This window comes from Erpetoichthys calabaricus, chromosome 10, assembly GCF_900747795.2.
Source record: "Erpetoichthys calabaricus chromosome 10, fErpCal1.3, whole genome shotgun sequence".
In the NCBI taxonomy this organism is placed as follows: Eukaryota; Metazoa; Chordata; class Cladistia; order Polypteriformes; family Polypteridae; genus Erpetoichthys; species Erpetoichthys calabaricus.
In genome coordinates, this window is record NC_041403.2 from 155816581 (window position 1) to 155837230 (window position 20650).

Below are 20650 nucleotides of genomic sequence, written 5' to 3' on the forward strand. Positions count from 1 at the left end.
AAAGTAGCAGAAAAAAAGGAGTTACAGATGGATGAGGAGAGGGGTTGAAAAATAGTCCAAAATGCTGCATTGAATTTTAAAAAGTAGCTCAAAAAAGGCAACCCATGACAGTCCATTTTTTCTCACGGGCACCGAACAAAAATAGCTAATCAAGAGTTCAAACCAGGGACTGATTAGCATCACAGCCATGAAAAGATAAAATCCAATTTAACTGAGGTAGGGCCAGGTGACAAAGGGGAATATTGTTCCCTCACAGTGAGAAGACTGAGGTTTGTGACTCCAGGCCACCCTGCAAAGAGTTTGCATGTTCTCCCCGTGTCTGCAAGGGGATCCTTTATGTGCTCCAGTTTCCCCCCACAGTCCAAAGATATACAGTGAGTGAACTGGTAAACCTAAAACTGGTTGTAGTGTGTGTGGCCTTCACAAACAGGGTTTGTTCTTGCACCCTGTGCTAGCTGGAATAGGCTCCAATCCTCCTTACGACCCTGGTTTGAATTAAGCAGGCCATTCTATTAAAATGTATTTTATAATAAATTTGTTATGGTGACATTGATGCTGTGTCGTGATATTAATGTAAATATAGACTGACCTACACCAATTAATAAAAGCCACTTAAACACTATTATCATTTGAAACCAAATGCTTATACCCATTAAAATACTTTGCATCGGTATAGGAAATACTGATTTATTTATGCTGACTTATCAATATCGATTTTAAAAATAACAGTATCGCCTATCACTATATAAACACAGTTTAACACGCTAACTTTCTGTGAATAGTCGACGGATGCAGCCGTTACGGTGGGCGCACCAAAACAAAAGCAGCGTTCAAATTGATTGCCGCTCTTTCAAGCTGACCAATCGAAACAAGTCTTCTAAACCGAGCGTAACATGCGTACCGTCCCCCTTTCCTTAAACCCAATCAGAAAGCAATGGGACCTCAATATAAGGCCCCCTCTTGCGGCTTTTTCACCATTCATTTATTTGATTTTATCAAATCAAAGGCAATCAAATCAAATCTACTGGTGGCAAAGCTCCCCGAAAACAGCTCGCCACTAAAGCAGCTCGTAAGAGCGCCCCTGCTACCGGAGGAGTAAAGAAGCCTCACCGTTACAGGCCTGGCACAGTAGCTCTGCGAGAGATCCGTCGCTACCAGAAGTCCACTGAACTGCTTATCCGCAAGCTGCCTTTTCAGCGACTGGTGAGGGAAATCGCCCAGGATTTCAAGACCGATCTGCGTTTCCAGAGCTCCGCCGTCATGGCTCTGCAGGAGTCCAGTGAGGCTTATTTGGTCGGTCTGTTCGAAGACACCAACCTGTGCGCCATCCACGCCAAGAGAGTGACAATTATGCCCAAGGACATCCAGCTGGCTCGCCGCATTCGTGGAGAACGTGCTTAAAGACAGGATTTTTTCGTGTACGTACCAAAAGGCTCTTTTTAGAGCCACCAACTTTTCTTTCAAGAGATTAAATCCTTTGTACCAAACTCATCAACCTGCAGTTATAAACCCCCCCCCCCCATTGCGCCTTTAATGTCCAAGACTGTCGTTGGAAAACCCCTGAACGTGTCTCCAATGCGGGGGCACAAATAAAATCGGCGCTAAAACACAACGCAGATTAGTAGCGTATGCACGAGAGAGCACTTTATTCAGCTCCTAGAATATCAGTGGTACCCAAACTTCCATGAGGAGTGTCCCGAAGTGATCCTCCAGGGAACTTAACGAATACCCGGTAAAGTTTCGAAAATTAAGTGTTTATTGTATCGGTCTGTTAAAGCAGAGGATAGAGGGACAAAATACGTGGAAGTTCCATACGGACTACATTCAACTCAAGCTGGACTGGAATCTCATGGAGGACCGAGGCAATGCCTCTCACACTCCATCTGCTTTTTAATCGGAGATTGTTAACTTGTCTCATAATAATCAGTTTTGGCTGTTTTGGTTAGGGGTTGTGAGCTCCTGTTGCTGAATTTTAGGATGGTTTAGGTGTCCAGTATTGCCTTTGAATAACTCAAGCGCTCGCACTTCAGCCATTTCAAAAGGACATAACAGATTCGCCCTTAGTGAGAATTTGGGTGGCTCTGAAAAGAGCCGTTTATACAAATTTCAGGTTACGAAAACCAGTTACTTCTTTTTCGGTGCCGCCTTCTTTACGGTTTTAGGTTTAGCCACTTTAGGCTTGGCTGCCTTAGGCTTCTTCGGACTCTTTGTTGCCTTTTTGGGCTTCGCGGCCGGTTTCGCCTTTTTGGGACTCTTGGTGGCTTTCTTGGCTGCAGCAGGCTTCTTAGCGGTCTTCTTGGCTGCTGCGGGTTTCTTACCTGCCGGCTTTTTCACTTTCTTTGCAGCTGCGGGCTTTCTCGCTGCTGGTTTCTTCTTTGGAGCCGCCTTTTTCTTTGCGGGTTTCTCCTTGGTCTCTGCCTGCTTCTTGTTGATTTTAAAAGATCCAGAGGCGCCGGTACCTTTTGTCTGCACGAGAGAGCCTTTACTCACAAGGCTCTTCACGGATAGTTTAACGCGGGCGTTGTTCTTCTCCACATCATAGCCGCCAGCTGTCAGTGCCTTTTTAAGCCCAGCCAAAGAGAGCCCATGACGCTCCTTTGAAGCCGACACAGCCTTCACGATCAAATCGGACACGCTAGGGCCGGTCTTCTTCTTCGGCTTCAAGCTCGCTTTCTTCTTTGGCGACTTGGCCGGAGGAGCGGCGGGAGCTTCTGGCGCGGTTTCAACCATTTCTCTCACACTTCGAATTCTCAGAAGATGTCTTTAGCTCGCCGCGGCTCAGCCCCTCATATTAGACTGGTGAGAACCGTGTGGACTCAACCCGCCTGTTACATGCGCAAAGAGACCTGACAAGTGTGCTTTCTGCCTTCACAAAATTACTTTTTTAGAAGGAATAAATTGAAAAATTAAAACTGCCAACTCCAAAAACATCAAAGGAGAGAGATAGTTAGCGGGACATTTGCCATATCTTAAAATGAAGGTGCAGCTGAATGGACAGAAAAATGAAATGACACTCCATTAAGTGTCGGGCTCCTACTTAATACGAGACATACGCCAATTTCGTTACAATTATTCAATGACTGCACTTTCTTTAACAATAGAAACGCGTTGGACTAATTTCAGAGAGGTCCATAACCGATGCCAAAAAGTGTTTATATAATTTTTCCAAAAATTTACTGAAAATCCAAGCTCTGTACAAGTTCAAAGTAACACATCCACATGAGTTTGGGTTACCTTGGAAGTCAACATCCAGTGCGTGTCTTATGATTTAGAAATGCAACTTGCCTAATAAGCAGTTTGTCATTAGGAGAATATAGTTCGTTTTACTAAGATATCACACACAAATATAACAAATATCTACTTTTTGCATGTGACAAAATGCATCTTTAGCACTGAAAGACATTTTGAAATTCCAGAGACTTACTGGGTATCAAGCCCTGTTTCCATTATTATTTTTTCTGATAGATAGATAGATAGATAGATAGATAGATAGATAGATAGATAGATAGATAGATAGATAGATAGATAGATAGATAGATAGATTATTATTAGGTCATTCTGTGGCTATAGATTGTCAGGCACTGTATACTTTTTAGTTGAAGCAATACTAATAATAATAATCCTTTACATTTATACAGCGCTTTTCTCTCTACTCACAGCGCTTTACATACGGATTGGGGAGCCTGTTCAACCATCACTAATGTGCAATATCCACCTGGATGATGCCATGGCAGTCATTTTGCATCCGTACACTATCCACACATGAGCTATTAGGTGGTGATATGGTGAGAGATAGTTAGCCAATTAGCAACAGTGCATGATTAGGGGGCCAGAATGACTTGGCGGTGGTAGAGAATTTAGGGAAACCCTATGTAGATTATTTTTAATAGCTGGATGTCCTTGGGCATTATGGTCACTCGCTTGTTGTGAATGGCACGCAGTTGGAGCCTTCAAACAGACCAGCCTCAGTGGCATCCAGCAGTTCCATGACAACGGAGTTCTGGAAATGGAGATTAGTCTTGAAATCCTGCTTGATTTCTCTCACCCGTTGCTGGAAAAGGCAACTTGCAGATAAGTAGTTCAGTGGTCTTCTGGTAGCGATGGATCTCTCGCAGAGCTACCGTGCTGTGCCTGTAACGGTGAGGCTTCTTTACGTCACAGATAGTAGGAGTGCTCTTACGAGCTGCTTTGGTGGTGATTTCAGAGAGCTTTGGCACCAGTAGATTTGCAAGATGTCTGCTTCATTCTTGCCATTTCACCAACCTAAAACAAATGTAATCAAACAAATGGACTGGGACAAGGCACTTTATAACAAGGACTTATTGCTTTTTGATTGAGTGAAAGCCATGAATACATTTTTAGACTCGGCCTAGAAGTCATTTGATTGCTCATCTTGTAAGTTCGGTGTCCAATGGGCCCATATCACAAAATTCGTAAAGTGATACATTAACGGGTATCTACTTCCTGCGATGAACTGAGTGTATTTCACATCTCTATTTCCACTTCTAATATTCAATTGAGGAAATGTAAGAAGTATCATTAAAAAGCATCCACAAAACAAATGCATCAAAACTGGACAAAGATGGTAGAATTTCAGTGGAGGAATTCTATTATAATTCTGTCAGTATGCTAACAGTTTCAGGCGACCTGTTTTTTTATATTTAATGTTAGCTCGCTCCATTTTGACAGATGTCAAGCACTGTATTATAGAATAAACAAGGTGACGTAGTCGCAGTCTTCTAAAATTGTCATATTTGATTTATGTTCCTAGCAACCTTTTATCGTCTATTTGTTTTCAAATGATTTTTCAGATTTGTTGTATGTAAGTTATTAAGTTCCTGTCATGAAAAACAGAGACTTACAGCATTTAAACTTCCGGTTCATATTGTTAGTTAGTTAGAAAAAAATAACATTGCAGTTAGTGTCAAGTTGTATATAATGACTATAGGAGCAGGTGCCATTGCATAGTCGTGTTCCATTTAGAAGGATTCTGCTGTTTTGTATCAGCGCAGACTCTCGCAAGTTAGACAAGCGTATGCCCTTTCAAACGGCAATTCCCATGAAAGTACAACATTAATGATGTTCCAGTTGAAAATGCATAGCATCACTCTTAAGGCCGCATGTAAACATTATGTACTCATCAGACTTACAAAGTGTCCGCTACAAACATAAGCACTGCAATGGCATATAAAAATGTGCTCTTTTATCCTTTTGGATTGTTTGAATCTATTATCTTTATTACGCTTCATCAGTGGGAAAGCTTTTGAAACTCAGTCATCGATGATTTTGTTTAGAATTTGAACAGAGAGGCATTACTAACACGCATTGGTTCAGGAAAGCGTTTAACTGACCCTGACATTCTGACCCTTCTTTCAGTCCAGATGCTCAGGATAATTTGTGTGTGTGTGTGTGTGTGTTATATCTCAAATTATATTATTTCTTCAGGGTTTTCTTCTAGTATTTAGTGTTTTACTCTGGTTTATTGTATGATATTCTATTTAATGCTTTGTTTACCATGTATGTTCTTAGTGTTCTGTGTGGATATTATTTGTACCCAATGTTAAATATACCCTGCTGTTCTTTCTGAGACACTGTGAAGCACCTTGAGTATAGGAAAGACACTAAATAAATAAAATGTATTATTATTATTATTATTATTATTATTAATGTCTCCAAAATAAACAAGCACTCTGTGGCATAATAAGGTACAAGAAAGAACAGCAAAGCAACATAAACTAAATTAATGCTCTCTCAAGCAGTCAGTATTGTGGTCGAAATTTAATGTCTTATTAAAGAAAGAAACATCCTCTAACAGGACAATTCAGTAATCAGGCTGGAGAAAAGCTGTTCATTGTATCTTTTAATGACTCCTCGGCAAAATGCCTCGGAGGGAGCATTCTTCAAAAGCAGTCCATTACAGCATGGTCAGAATGGTCTGAGAAACAAAGAACAGAGGTTCATTTTATAAACTACTGAATTTACATAGAGTGTCAAACAATGCACACATTTTACTCTGGTTGGTTCATTGGTTTACAACCAAATGATTTATATAAAGTAAAAGTCTGTTATATTATATTCTGGTTCTTCTTATACCTTTTGAGATGAGACTCCACCCTTGAAATTTTTGTGCATATAACAAGTGTCCATTCTAGTTTATAGGACATCTGCTGATTTCTCAGTCATCCTTCAGTACATTTTGTATATTACACCAACCTTTCTTCTGGTACATTCTTTATTTACTTGACCATCTCAGTATTTTTCCTAAACCAATTCTTATATTTCAGTGTACATTTTTTTATGTGGCTTCCCACATTTATTAACCCTTTATGCTATTTCTTTAAGATGAATGCTATGTTACCCTAAAACTATTCTTCCACAGTATTTGGACAGGAGCTTCATTCAGAAGTCAGCTCTCTCCAGAATGAGATGTTCAATGCTGGGAGTGTCTCGATTTTATAGCGGAGGGACCAGAAAGAGCAGAGTCAGTGTCCCTCTGTGGACAGTTACTCAGGGCTGGGGGAGAAAAAGGAGATGACATTGTCAGCACCTGACTCATGGCGCAGAGTGGTAGTGCTTACCTTGGATGAGCCTGGAAGACAAACTACAGATGCACATGCATGACAATTGCTTAAGTCATACTTCATTATTGTGAGCTTGTACATTTAGGTTTAGGTTTAGGTTTAGGTTTCTTTATTTAGTCATGTTTACACAGGAAAACATGAAATTTGCCTTCTCAGTTGCATCTAATAACAGGTAACAGACAGAATGAAATAAAACAGACAAATAGATAAGAAAGGTTAAGGTAAGGCAGTTAGATAAAACATATTTATTCCAAAAAAAAAAAAAAATTCTTTCTGTGGTTTATTTCTTTCACCATACAGACAGTAGAACCATTTCACTGTATATTAGTCAAAATGTTTCACTTTATTTATTATATAAAAAAACTCTCATTGTATTGAATAGCTCATCAAAGCAATAATCAGTTATAACATTAATACAAATTAGCTAACTTCCAGCTAACAATTTATGTTTACTCTGTGTTCAAGCTGTGAAGAATAATATTCTTTTAAATCTGACATTATTTCTTTAGTCCAGTTTCTTTAACTTCAAGTGAATTCCATTCAGTGAGCGCAGAACCAATTTTGGGACTTTTTTTGGAATTTTGGAGGAATCCACCGCCAGTTCATACCGTCTCAGTATCATTGCAACGGCAATTTTCATTTCGTTCATGGCAAAGTTTTGTCCAATGCAGTTTCTAAATGTTGGAGAAAGAAATAATAAATAAGAATAATTTTCCAATGTATGGCTACAAAAGATTGGCATTTTTGATTTAAGGATAAACTGATCAGGTTTGCATTTCCTGAAAGCATCAAAGCACAAGAATATTGTAAACTTCATTGTAAGATCAATCATTAATTTAAGTGTTTCTCAAACACCATCATAACTAAAGTAGCACATTAAATCCTTCTTAATCTACGTGCTTGCCAAACTATGAGCTTCTTAAACGGGTTTCCTCTTGCACTGACCATAGAAATGGGCAACAAACAGCACGCATAATACATTAAATTCAAATTATGCCAGCTCTCTGAACATTTGTAATACTAAGATTCATATTCATATCATATAATATTTTTGTGATGAAGTGCAATAAAGGATTTATAGTACAATATGTTATCAGTAAACTAGCTGTGCTACCCATCTAAGATGGGTTGAAATTTAAATAATCAACATACATGTAGACATCAGTGCTAATTTTTGAAGTGCACCATGCAATGTCTCTGTTATATGCCATTTGATATGGGACTTGTAAAAGTAGTGTTAAAATGTGTGAGGCACCATCTGTTGGAATGATAAATGCAGTACTAAAAATATTTGTGATGTGCTATATTTAGGAATGACAGAGACATAGCAACTGGACAGACACATGAACACGTAACTTTTTATTAAGGTGGATTGTTAAATTCAATTTAATAATTTTAGAACTTAATAATTAAACATTTATAAGTTCATATTTCTATGTTCTTTAAATGTTTTGAACAGTCAGTATTCAAGATTGCAGCTTGTGTTACTTTCATTCAGACATTTTCAGTGCTGCAGTTGGTTAGGTGCAAGCAGGATGAAAGAATAAGGAAGGACAAGGCCGGAGTTGATATACTTTTAGATAGTGAGAGTACTGCTGCAATAAAGCCCACCCAAAATGATATCGATTGATTCCTAAGTTTGTATCTTGAACTACATGCTCACAAACCCACCACTTACACATTATTAAAATTAAATTAGTGAGTTGTAGCTGATACCGGTTCTTACATCCATTCTGTTGGTGGCTCATTACCCCTACGATAAAGAGTCACAGCATTGAACACATTCACTAAGGTCCTTTTACAGATACTGTGGCAAAGCAGCCTGGGAGTATCAGCAATGTATTCATCTGAGCCAATTCAATAGTGTGAAAAGAGAAGAAACGGAGGAAGGTGGACAACTATGAGGTGTTAGCAGGAAGCAAACTTGCAGCATGGTGGAATGCAGGTTATAGACATAGCTACTTTATTGAAAATGAGCTTCCGCTGTATTTGTCACAGAGTGTTTTTTTTTTATTATTATTGTTGTTTTTTTAATCACACTGTATTATATTTTTCAAAAATATTACATATGTATTTGAGAAAAAAACACACCATGTATTATGCAAAGGACTGTGGGAATTGTTAATGCATAATGGAATTCATTTACTTCCTTTAAAGATGTCAGGCCTTCTAAATGGTAACTCTGTGTTTGAAAAAGAATACATCAGGTTGTGATGTGAAGGCTTATTGTCTTCAATGTGTTTTGTACTTCCATCCATTCATCCACCCAGTTTCTTAACTCGCTTATGCAGGACAGGGTCACGGGGAAGCTGGCGCCTATCCCAGCAAACATCAGGCGCAATGCAGGAACATCACATTGTCTGGAGACAGTCCAGTGCAGGGTGCACACACACACAGACACACACAGACAAAATACTGCTAATTTAACAACGCCAATCCACCTAACTCAAATGTCTATGAACTGTGGAAGGAGACCAGAGCACTTGGAGGAAGCTCAGAAAGAAGAGAACATGCAGACTCCATGCAGGGATCTCCTTGTAGCATCTCACTGTTTATTCCCATTGTTGTAAAGGGATACCGTGTTCCTTAGTAAACAACGGCACTCTGCTGCCATCTAAAAGAATTGTCTTCTCATTTATCTTTTATTTAATTATTTTTTTTTTAGAATAGTGATTTATTTTTTATGGCATGCGTCTGACATTTTTCTGTATTTCTTTTAGAAACAATACATGTTTGATTTCATGCTTATTTATATGCTTTGTCCTAGGATTTAGGGGTTTATGTTGGTACAACATTTTCATCATCTAAGCCAGCGTTTCTCAACCTTTAAGTATTTGTGACCTGAGTTTTCATAACAGCTTTAATCGCGCACAACTAACGTTTTTTTGAAAGGAGCCCACTAATACCAATTTGTTCTTTTTTAATTAATGATATATCATAGATGCATATTTTATTATACCTACTTTACTTTTATCGACATTTATCTAACTCTATATTTATTTTTCTAGTATCAGAATGTAGTTTAAGTTAATTTGTTTTGGTTTCAATAGATATATTTTTCATATTTTCGATTTTTGTTTTCTTTTTTTCACATCTTTGCGCCCCCCTGTTTGTTACTTTGTGCCCCCCTAGGGGGGCCCACCCACAGTTTGAGAACCACTGATCTAAGCAATGCACAGAAACTATTAAAAAGGCAAATAAAATGGTGTGTTGTATCATCGAGGGATGTTATTCACAGACTATATAATGCACTAGTGAGACCTCATCTGGAGTATTGTGTGCAGTTCTGGTCACCGTGCATCAAGAGACACATAGGAGCACTTGAAGCTGTGCAGAGGAGAGTGAACAGGTGCATCCCAGGATTTAAGGACATATCCTACTATGACAGACTCAGAGAATTAAACCTCAAGCAGTGGAGGCTGTGTGGGGACATAATCCAGGTCTTCAAAATCCTCAAAGGCTTTGATAAAGTAGGTCTATCAGAATTCTTTCAACTTCAATGCAGCTGTATTCTAAAAAGATTATTGTAAGTTTTTCTTCAGTGCCATTCTTGTTTATTGACCAGTGTCTTTCTGAACACGTTTAGCCATTACAGGGTGTGCTGAGCTGGGAGATGCTCCCATAGAGCATGTGAATTTCCCCTTGGGATTAATAAAGTTATCTATCTATCTATCTATCTATCTATCTATCTATCTATCTATCTATCTATCTATCTATCTATCTATCTATCTATCTATCTATCTATCTATCTATCTATCTATCTATCTATCTCTTTAATTAATATTGTTTTTATCAGTATGCTGCTGCTGGAGTATGTGAATTTCTCCTTGGGGATTAATAAAGTATCTATCTATCTATCTATCTATCTATCTATCTATCTATCTATCTATCTATCTATCTATCTATCTATCTATCTATCTATCTATCTATCTATCTATCTATCTATCTATCTATCTATCTATCTATCTATCTATCTATCTCTAGAAAACCCCAAAAAGACAATCAACCCGCAGACAGTAAATAGGTCTGGGTTCTTAAATTTACAATGCAGCAGAGCCAACCTCCGCATAACTATACCATCTAGCTTAATGTAAACATCACAAACAATTCCTATGTACAATGTCAAAATTTATCAGTTCTCTGTAAACATTACAGGAGTCATATTTTTCATAAGAATAAATATAAACTTTATAGCATTTACCTTGGTCCAGCAGAGAATGGTATATATGCAAAAGGATGCCTTTCAGCTGACTCCTGTGCTGAAAACCTCATAGGATCAAAAACCTTGATAAAAAGGAAAATATAACCATATAAATGTATTTGAATGGGTGATCAAATTCCATATTTCCTAAAATAGCATTATACATGAGCCCCAATTTACTGCAGGTGTTCCAACTTTCTTATAAAAAATCTCTACTTGTTCCATATTTTAGACCCACTTCTTATCCAAGGAACTTAAGCAGGTGTTGCATCATGCACATTGCTGCTCATAGATTCTAGCTCACAGTACAGTGGTGCCCTACTGTATGTGTGGTCACCAATCAAAACAGTTGTATTCAAAACACACACCGTCTGACCAATCAGATGTCCTGTGACTCCAAACCTTAAATCTGTATTAATCAGCAGTCTAAGAAAATGCCTTACATTAGGTATTGTATGCAACTTGAAAATAATAGTTTCAACTCAAAATGTGATACCCATAGAGAGAATAGTGTAAAATTTGCCCTAAATACAGAGAATGGCCAGATCAGCGTCTTAGGTTAAGAAAATACATTTCTTATTGGTTTTGATCTTACATTTGTGACTATGAAGCGGCCTGTCTAGTTTTGTTTTCTTGCCATTGACATTCTACAAGTCCGACCATCCCTGGAATACTAAAAACTCTCAACCCCTTTCACAGTTCAGTGCAGAGGTTGACTTCTGTAATGAATCATTTAGAATAAGGAGTTTCTTCATTGATAGAGGATACCCTTCTCAAATTGTGGACAGGGCCCTCAATCAAGACTTCATAACATACGCTCTCACAGTAATGAAACCCGCATCCCGCTGGTCCTCCCTTTCCAGCCTAACGCTTGCCACATCAAACAATATTTCCAATTTTGCAGACTAATCCTTTTACAGGAGCCTTTTTTCCTAACCCTCCCTTGATCTTCTACTATTAACCACATAACCTATGCAAACCTTTAATATGGAGCTCAATTCACAGAGAAGAGACACATTCCTTACTGGGAACTTAAAGCAAATATGTCACCAACAATACCCTTGCATCTGGTCCCTCTGGTAAATTCAATATTAAAACTATTGACTTCTTGCCAATTTAAAAATCTTATTCACTGCAGTTTTTGTAGGAAGTGTCCACCCATCCACATAGGTGAAACAGGAAGGTTGCTAACAGACCATTTCAGGGAGCACATTAGCAAAATTAAAACCAAAGTCCTTGCAAATCCTATTGTGAATCATTTCACATCCCTCGATCACAGCCACACTGATCTCTCCCTTTGTGTTCTTTCACAGGACTTCAAAGACACTTCTCAAAGAAAGACAGAAGCTCTTTTTCAGCCTGGGTTCACATTTCTCTCCAGCTCTTAATGGCTCACTAAGTTTTTAACGTCTCTCCCCTCATCTTCTGTAATTGCAGCGTTTTTCACCTACTCCCAGCTTTTCTCTTTTTATCTCCCGTGGCCTTGTTCTCTCCTTTCTCTCCTAGGTACATTTCCTGCTTTTTTCTTTTTAGCTCCACACCTGATGAAGTCTATACAGCTGAAACATTGTGTCTTTAACGCTTTTTCCTTTTCGGCATAAATAAAAAAACATTTAACCCTTTCTTTCCTTATTATTGATTTAATGTGCATGTTTGTCATTTGAGTGGCACCCACTTGATCTGAGTGGCTGCGTAAGGCCTTGTCCTATTTCTGTTGTTTTATGAGTGAGTAGTGTTACTGTAGGTGCATAATGTAATTGTACATTCTAATACAATCATTATAGCCAAGAATTTGAAAATATTAAAACAAATCGTAATTACATATATGAATTAGTAAAAGTTAACCAAGCCTGACCTGCAGACACTCAAATAAGCAGCAAATGTACTAACACCCTTGCTCCATCATCCCATACTGTTTAAAGAAGAATCTGATCTGGATACTTCTAGAAGACTATCTTTGCTTACCTCTGGATTCTCCCAAAAATATTCACATCTGTGGATATTATAAACAGCAATTCCAATGAGAAAACCTGGCAAAAGAATTTAATAACCATGAAGACATTACTTCATATTACTTCTCAAAAATAATACTGTGGTCATAAACAATCAAACTTCCAAATTAGGTTGAAGAAAACAAAATGCATCTCAAGTTTAAAAAATGTAATTGCTTGACATAATTAATGACTCATTACCATCAGAGTGCAAACAAAGCTGTAATTTTGTATCAGTTTAGAGGCAAAGGTTGATCAAATTTGTATTTTCAATTTGCTTTCTGTTTTATAAAAATTTTCTTTTGAAATTTTGTTACAGGGACAATAAAAACTATTCTGCAGTTCAATTGTGTTTACAGCCTGTTTGCATTATTGTTGTTGGAGATGAGTGGGGATATCCACAAATGCATTTACATTTATTTGCTCAGCAGATGCTTTTATCCAAAGTGACATACAAGACAGCTCAACATAATCCAGGAGCATCTGTTGGAGGACTGTTTGGGAACAACTGTTACAGGACAAAGGTAAAAAATATATATCCACAAATGAAATGTTCAAATCAAAATATAAGCAAGTTTCAATTTATAGATTTACAAAACCTAACAGCTATCAGTTACACCGAAATTCATCAAATAAGAGAGCTTTCAAATACTTCTTGAACACATTAAAGGAGACAGAGTTTTGAATGAAGATGGATAGCTCATTCCACCAACCTGGAGCTACACATGAAAAGAGTCTGGACTGATATTTGGTGTCTTATGGAGATGGCATCACCAGACGACATTTATCAGAAGATCTGAATGGTCAAGAAGGAGCATAGGACCTGAGAAGTGTCTCCATATAGATATAGGTGCAGACCCACCAACTACTTTGTAGCCAAGCATCAAGGGTTTGAACTTAATATGTGCCACTACAGAAAGCCAGTATAGTGAGCTATAGATAGGAGTGACTTGTGGCCACCTGGGCTGGTTGAACAGTACACATGCTACTGCATTTTAAATCATCTCTAGTGGATTGATACCACATGCCAGTGCTCCATCCAGCACAGAGTTGCAGTAGACCATCCGTGAGAAGACTTGAGCCTAAACGAGGAGTTGTGCTGCATACTCTGTCAGATACAGTTTGATGTTACCTATGTTGTATACAGTGAATCTGAAAGACCAAGAGATCATAGTAACATGGTCCTTGAAGGGCAGTTGGTCATCAATCACTTCCTCAAGGTTGAATACTGACTTGGCAGGTGTTAGTGATAATTAACCAAGCTGAACAGAGTTGGAGTGCTGAATAGATGGACGTGCTGGGAAAATGAGAAGGTCAGTCTTTCCCAGGTTGCAATATCAGAGAGAAATGTTTCAATTATGCCTGAAACTGTTTGGTACTCTGGAGAGATCTACAGGTTTAACTGTGTAACATCAGTATGAGACTGTTAAGAGAAATCATGGGACTGGATGATAGGGCCTGCACTGGATGAGAGGTGCATAGGAAAAAAGGAGAAGGCCCGACACCGATCCTTGGTGTGATCACCTGGTGTGCCCTTTACATCTCTCCATGCAAAGATCTGCCCAAGAGGTAGGATGTAAACCACCTGAGGGCAATCCCGGTGATGCCAGGGTCAGAAATAGTGGCAAGGAGGATCTGTTGATTGACCAGTGTCAAAGACAGAGGAAAGATCTAGCAGAACGAGCATAGTTGATAGATATGACAGAGAAGTGAAAAAAGTTTAAAAAGGTAGTTGCAAGTTCAAATTTTCTTTGTGTTAACTCATTGTGATTTTTATTACAATGAAAGTGTTTTACATATAGAGATTATCCTTGATTTTTTAATGAAAATGTCACTTCTGCTGCTTGAAAATATAGTTTTAGGCTGGTTAGCAGTTATTTGTTTTTTCTCATACTAGATTACTTATAACACATTCCATGGAATCTTTCAGCTTGCAACTGATGGCCTGTGACCTAGTTAACGCAGAATGGACATCCCTCCACCTTTGAATAATACATCTGCTCTTCCACTAATTGAAGATTTCATCTTGAATAATATTTAGAGATTTGTGTGTAGCTTTATTATAATATTTTAAAATGTATGTGTTTATATTTTATAACTATATAAAGAGGAATTGTGGATTGCTGGAATACGATAAGGTTCTGCTGAATTGCTGAGCTTCTCACCCTATCATGCAGCATCAGCCCAACCAACCTTTGTGAAGAAATCTATGTTATTCTACACATACTTGAAATTTCACTCATTACCCGCAGCTCATGACCATAGGTGATGATAAGAATGTATATCGACTGGTCAACTGAGAGTTTTGTCTTTAGACTAAATTCCACTCTTCAACACCACGGACTGGTACATTGCCCATGTAACAGCTGCTGACACTTCAGTCTGCTTGTTAATCTCACATTTCCTTTTTATCATCACTTATGAACAAGATCCCAAGGTATTTGAACTCCTCCAATAAGGACAGTTGTTCCCCCCTCACTGGGAGACAGGAATCCACTTATTTCCAAGAGTGAACCATGACATCATACTTGGAGATGTCAATCCTCAACTTAGCCGTTTCACACTCTTCAGTAAATCTCTTACGTGCATGCCGAATGCAACCATCAGATTAGGCACCCTTGACGTGTTGGTGGGGCTTGGTCAACATAGGGATGCTCAGAGCTAGGACATCTGGAGTATTGTGCTCCTGGTAGGATCTCCCTTGGTGACAAGATTTGGGCTGAAAGGTCAGAAAAAGAATAGTTCACAATGACCCTTATGATGGTACAAACTATAAAGTCGTGTAGCCATCCTGGGATAGGGTTGCCAGGACGAACTCCTAGACCCAGGCCTGGGGGTGATGTTCACCAGCGAGGGTCTGGTGGTTGGTTATCTCACATAATCCCCATAACATGAGCCATTATGTTGGCTTGCCACCTGCAATATGAACTGTGAGTATTGGGTGCGATGGCTTTTTAGTGGCAGGCATACAGTAGGTGGGAAAGACCTGTATGGACTAGACTCTGGAAATGGAGACTGGCTTTGAGAATTTGATAACATAAGCACTGGCTTCATGCTACACTGAACTGAATAACCAGGGTAGGAAATGGATAGGTTGATGAACTATGTAATTAATGACTGTGATATAGCGGGTCCGCAGCTCTGAACTGATGGCCAATTTTTCATAATCTGTTTGACCATGTCAGTCTCCGTGGGCACACTCGTGCAGCTGTGGGGAATTGATGTGACAATTGGGTGAGATGCACCTGAACATGAAGGTGCGATCGTTCTCAATTGTTTCATTGGTGTAATTGAGATGCTGCGCCCACAGAGATGTATAAGTACGATGCCGGCTCAGGAGATCGGAAAGAAGAAACAATGATGGAGGTTAAGGAGAGAAGAAGGCAGGAGGCTGTATAAGCCTGGTGCGCGAGTGAGCGAGTGAGAGCGCAGGCTTGCTAGTGAGAAAAGGCAGGCAGCTGGGAGGAGAGCCCTGGAAGAGTGTTTGGCTGACACATGGGGCGGATGGATTGGGTCACTCCTCCTGAGCATTTCAGAGGAGCAGGAGTGACCAGGATTATGAACGTCTGTCTGCAGAAGGCAGCGGAAGTCAAGGAGGCTTGGGAGGGAGAGCCCCAGCATGAGCTCCCTGGTCATTGGGGATCCAAGTCTTGGTCCGGTGATGGCGCCTGTACGTAGCCAGGGGACAGAAGGCAAGCGGACTTGATGGAAGGTCAGCTGCACCTGCTGGTAGGGTGACTCCCCTGTTGCAAGGTCAGTAAGGGACAAACAGGGGAGTTGATGGCTAAAAGGAAGAAGGCACCAGGTTTTTAAAAAAAGGACAGCATCCTGCCATGGTTTTAACCTCATTTTTTGGGGGGGGATTTTTTATTGTGATTTTAATCTCCACTTTTCACCTGCTTTTATGGATTATTTATTTCTGAATTATCATTTGGCACTGCACTATTTTATTTGGACATTTGTTTTGGTTTGTTTTAATTAAAACACTGAACACTTTTACACCATCTCCTTACTCCCCACCTGCCAGCTCATTCGGTTATGTTATCGACAGTGTTGGGTTCGAGACGCTCTCAAAGAAGAAGAGGGAGCAAGAAGCAGAACCCTCACCATCGCAATGACACAAAGTTAAAAAGGAGCTGTCTGTTGCTTTCAATAATTTTTATTGGATTGAATCTAACTTACTGAAATTAAATGATAACTTCACTTGGTAATGTTTACTAAATAACTCACCCTCATTATCCTTTAGAGAATGTTGTTGTATTTACTGTAGTCATAAGATCAACTGATACTAATGTTAATATAAAATGAGATTCAGACAAACCTTCAGGTAGAGTTCTTCCATCAGGAAACTTTATTGGTTTTGTTAATTTCCTTGCTACTTCAGGTACTGGTGGACACAAACGAAGAGATTCCTTTATGCACATAGTAGTGTATGGAATTTTACTCAGATGGTCCCTTAAAATAAAAAAAAACAAACAAAATAACTGATCTTTTTGAGGCTATTACAAAGAGAAACATAGCAGATGTGGACAGATTGATTTGTACCCTTACAGCTCATTGAAAAAGTGATGTTTGCCTCCTGAAAAATGAAAAGTGATTCTCACCTGTATACCTGCATGCCTTTGATATGTCATCGAGTAAAGCAAAGCAAGTGTGAAAAGAGATCAAGTGTTGCTTATTCTACAAAGATATTCTAAAATGGCCTGGACATATTTGTTGGTACCCGTAGAAAAGATCCTAGATAATTGGATTAGAGTGATTTTTCAGACTCGCTGTTTTCTTGAATTAGTATCACACACATCTCCAGTCATGCAATCAGCAAATGACAGAGCTCTCTGGGGAGATCAGAAACAAAATTGTAGATGAACATGTTAAAGGCAAAGGCTAGAAGACCATTTCCAAGCAGCTTGATGTTCTGATGACAACAGTTGCAAATATTATTAAGAGGTTTAAGGTCCATGAGATAGTAGTCAACCTCCCCAAACACATTTGCAAGAGAAAAATCAACCCCAGAATGGTCAGACAGATAGTGAAAATAGTAGACAAAATGCCAAGGACAAGTTTAGCTTCCAAAGAAATACAAGCTGAACTCTAAGGCCAAGGTCCATCAGAGTCTGATTGCCCCATTCATTACTTTTTGAGTGACAGTGGTTGCAATAGAAGAAGACCATGGAGTATTCCACTGTTGAAAGAAAAACATTAAAAAGCCAGACTGGATTTTGCTAAAATACATATTGACAAGTCCCAATGTTTCTGAGAGAATGTCCTTTGGACAGATGAGACAAAACTGGAGCTTTTTGGCAAGTCACATTAGCTTCTTGTCCACAGGGGTAAAAATTAAGCTTTCAAAGAAAAGAATACCAGACAATCTGTGAAACATGGACAAGGTTTGGTTATGTTTTGGGGTTGCTTTGCTACGTCCGGCATGAAGTGCCTCGAGTCTGTGCAGGGAACAATGAAATCTTAAGACAATCGAGACATTCAGTAGTCAAACATACTGGCCAGTGTCAGAAAGCTCTCTCTCAGTAACAGGTCATGGATACTCCAACAGGATAAGGGGCCAAAACACACAGCTAAAAGCACCCAAGAATGGCTAAAAACACAACACTGGACTAGTCTAAAGTGGCCTTCTAGGAGTCCTGATCTGAATCCATTTGAATGTCTATGGAAAGAACTGAAACCTGCACTCTGGAGAAGGACCACTTGAAACCTGACACCATTGGAGCAGTTTGCTCAAGAAGAGTGGGCCAAAGGACCTGTGGATAGTGGTACATATGAGGCCAGGTACCATGTACCTTTCCCATAGTTTAGAGATTTCTGTAAAGGTCAATGGTCTGTTTAACATAAATGTGCAGTACGTTCTTTTAGTGTATCACCCAAGAGTTCATATTCTGCGTTTCATCTAGAAAGCATCAAATCAACGAGTAGCTCAGTTATACAGTAAATACAACTTACTCATTGAAAATTATACTCAGTGTTTCTGTAATAAGTAAATCAAGGAGCTGGAATCGAACTGACCCAGCATCTGATTCTATTCCTCCCCACCTTTTCCAAACTATTCCTGTGCAGTTCCAGAAGTACATATTGTACTTATACACTGGAAAATATATGCCAAAGAGCAGTTAAGATGGTGACAATTGAGCAAATCTGTTGCAGAACAGTACACATTAAGTAGTTTGACTTTACTTAACAATCTTCACATACAGTTAAGTATCTCCATCCTTTTTATCTATAGATTTTAAAACATATTTATTTGTACAGTGGTGTGAAAAACTATTTGCCCCCTTCCTGATTTCTTATTTTTTTGCATGTTTGTCACACAAAATGTTTCTGATCATCAAACACATTTAACCATTAGTCAAATATAACACAAGTAAACACAAAATGCAGTTTTTAAATGATGGTGTTTATTATTTAGGGAGAAAAAAAATCCAAACCTACATGGCCCTGTGTGAAAAAGTAATTGCCCCCTTGTTAAAAAATAACCTAACTGTGGTGTATCACACCTGAGTTCAATTTCCGTAGCCACCCCCAGGCCTGATTACTGCCACACCTGTTTCAATCAAGAAATCACTTAAATAGGAGCTGCCTGACACAGAGAAGTAGACCAAAAGCACCTCAAAAGCTAGACATCATGCCAAGATCCAAAGAAATTCAGGAACAAATGAGAACAGAAGTAATTGAGATCTATCAGTCTGGTAAAGGTTATAAAGCCATTTCTAAAGCTTTGGGACTCCAGCGAACCACAGTGAGAGCCATTATCCACAAATGGCAAAAACATGGAACAGTGGTGAACCTTCCCAGGAGTGGCCGGCCAACCAAAATTACCCCAAGAGCGCAGAGATGACTCATCCGAGAGGTTACAAAAGACCCCAGGACAACGTCTAAAGAACTGCAGGCCTCACTTGCCTCAATTAAGGTCAGTGTTCACGACTCCACCATAAGAAAGAGACTGGGCAAAAACGGCCTGCATGGCAGATTTCCAAGACGCAAACCACTGTTAAGCAAAAAGAACATTAGGGCTCGTCTCAATTTTGCTAAGAAACATCTCAATGATTGCCAAGACTTTTGGGAAAATACCTTGTGGACTGATGAGTCAAAAGTTGAACTTTTTGGAAGGCAAATGTCCCGTTCCATCTGGCGTAAAAGGAACACAGCATTTCAGAAAAAGAACATCATACCAACAGTAAAATACGGTGGTGGTAGTGTGATGGTCTGGGGTTGTTTTGCTGCTTCAGGACCTGGAAGGCTTGCTGTGATAGATGGAACCATGAATTCTACTGTCTACCAAAAAATCCTGAAGGAGAATGTCCAGCCATCTGTTCGTCAACTCAAGCTGAAGCGATCTTGGGTGCTGCAACAGGACAATGACCCAAAACACACCAGCAAATCCACCTCTGAATGGCTGAAGAAAAACAAAATGAAGACTTTGGAGTGGCCTAGTCAAAGTCCTGACCTGAATCCAATTGAGATGCTATGGCATGACCTTAAAAAGGCGGTTCATGCTAGAAAACCCTCAAATAAAGCTGAATTACAACAATTTTGCAAAGATGAGTGGGCCAAAATTCCTCCAGAGCGCTGTGAAAGACTCATTGCAAGTTATCGCAAATGCTTGATTGCAGTTATTGCTGCTAAGGGTGGCCCAACCAGTTATTAGGTTCAGGGGGCAATTACTTTTTCACACAGGGCCATGTAGGTTTGGATTTTTTTTTTCTCCCTAAATAATAAAAACCACCATTTACAAACTGCATTTTGTGTTTACTTGTGTTATATTTGACTAATGGTTAAATGTGTTTGATGATCAGAAACATTTTGTGTGACAAACATGCAAAAGAATAAGAAATCAGGAAGGGGGCAAATAGTTTTTCACACCACTG

General features: G+C 39.1%; 2 protein-coding genes and 1 pseudogene across 2 annotated transcripts in view; all 3 read right to left on the minus strand.

Moving 5' to 3' along the window:
* Positions 1-2096: 2096 nt before the first annotated feature.
* Positions 2097-2746, minus strand: LOC114659586 (histone H1-like). Its single transcript, XM_028812154.2, has one exon. It carries the CDS (start codon positions 2728-2730, stop codon positions 2125-2127), a length of 606 nt encoding a protein of 201 aa, XP_028667987.2. The 5' UTR covers positions 2731-2746; the 3' UTR covers positions 2097-2124.
* A 1111-nt stretch (positions 2747-3857) lies between these two features.
* LOC114658461 (histone H3.3C-like) lies at positions 3858-4254 on the minus strand (annotated as a pseudogene).
* A 2543-nt stretch (positions 4255-6797) lies between these two features.
* LOC114659582 (cytochrome P450 4B1-like) overlaps positions 6798-20650 on the minus strand; it is a 48643-nt gene continuing 34790 nt past the window's right edge. The window contains exons 9-12 of the mRNA XM_028812149.2: positions 17095-17228; positions 12748-12812; positions 10783-10865; positions 6798-7255 (exon numbers count right to left, since the gene is read on the minus strand). Of these exons, the coding sequence (XP_028667982.2) occupies positions 7087-7255; positions 10783-10865; positions 12748-12812; positions 17095-17228 (451 nt within the window). The 3' untranslated portion in view covers positions 6798-7086. The remainder of the gene's footprint in view (positions 7256-10782; positions 10866-12747; positions 12813-17094; positions 17229-20650) is intronic.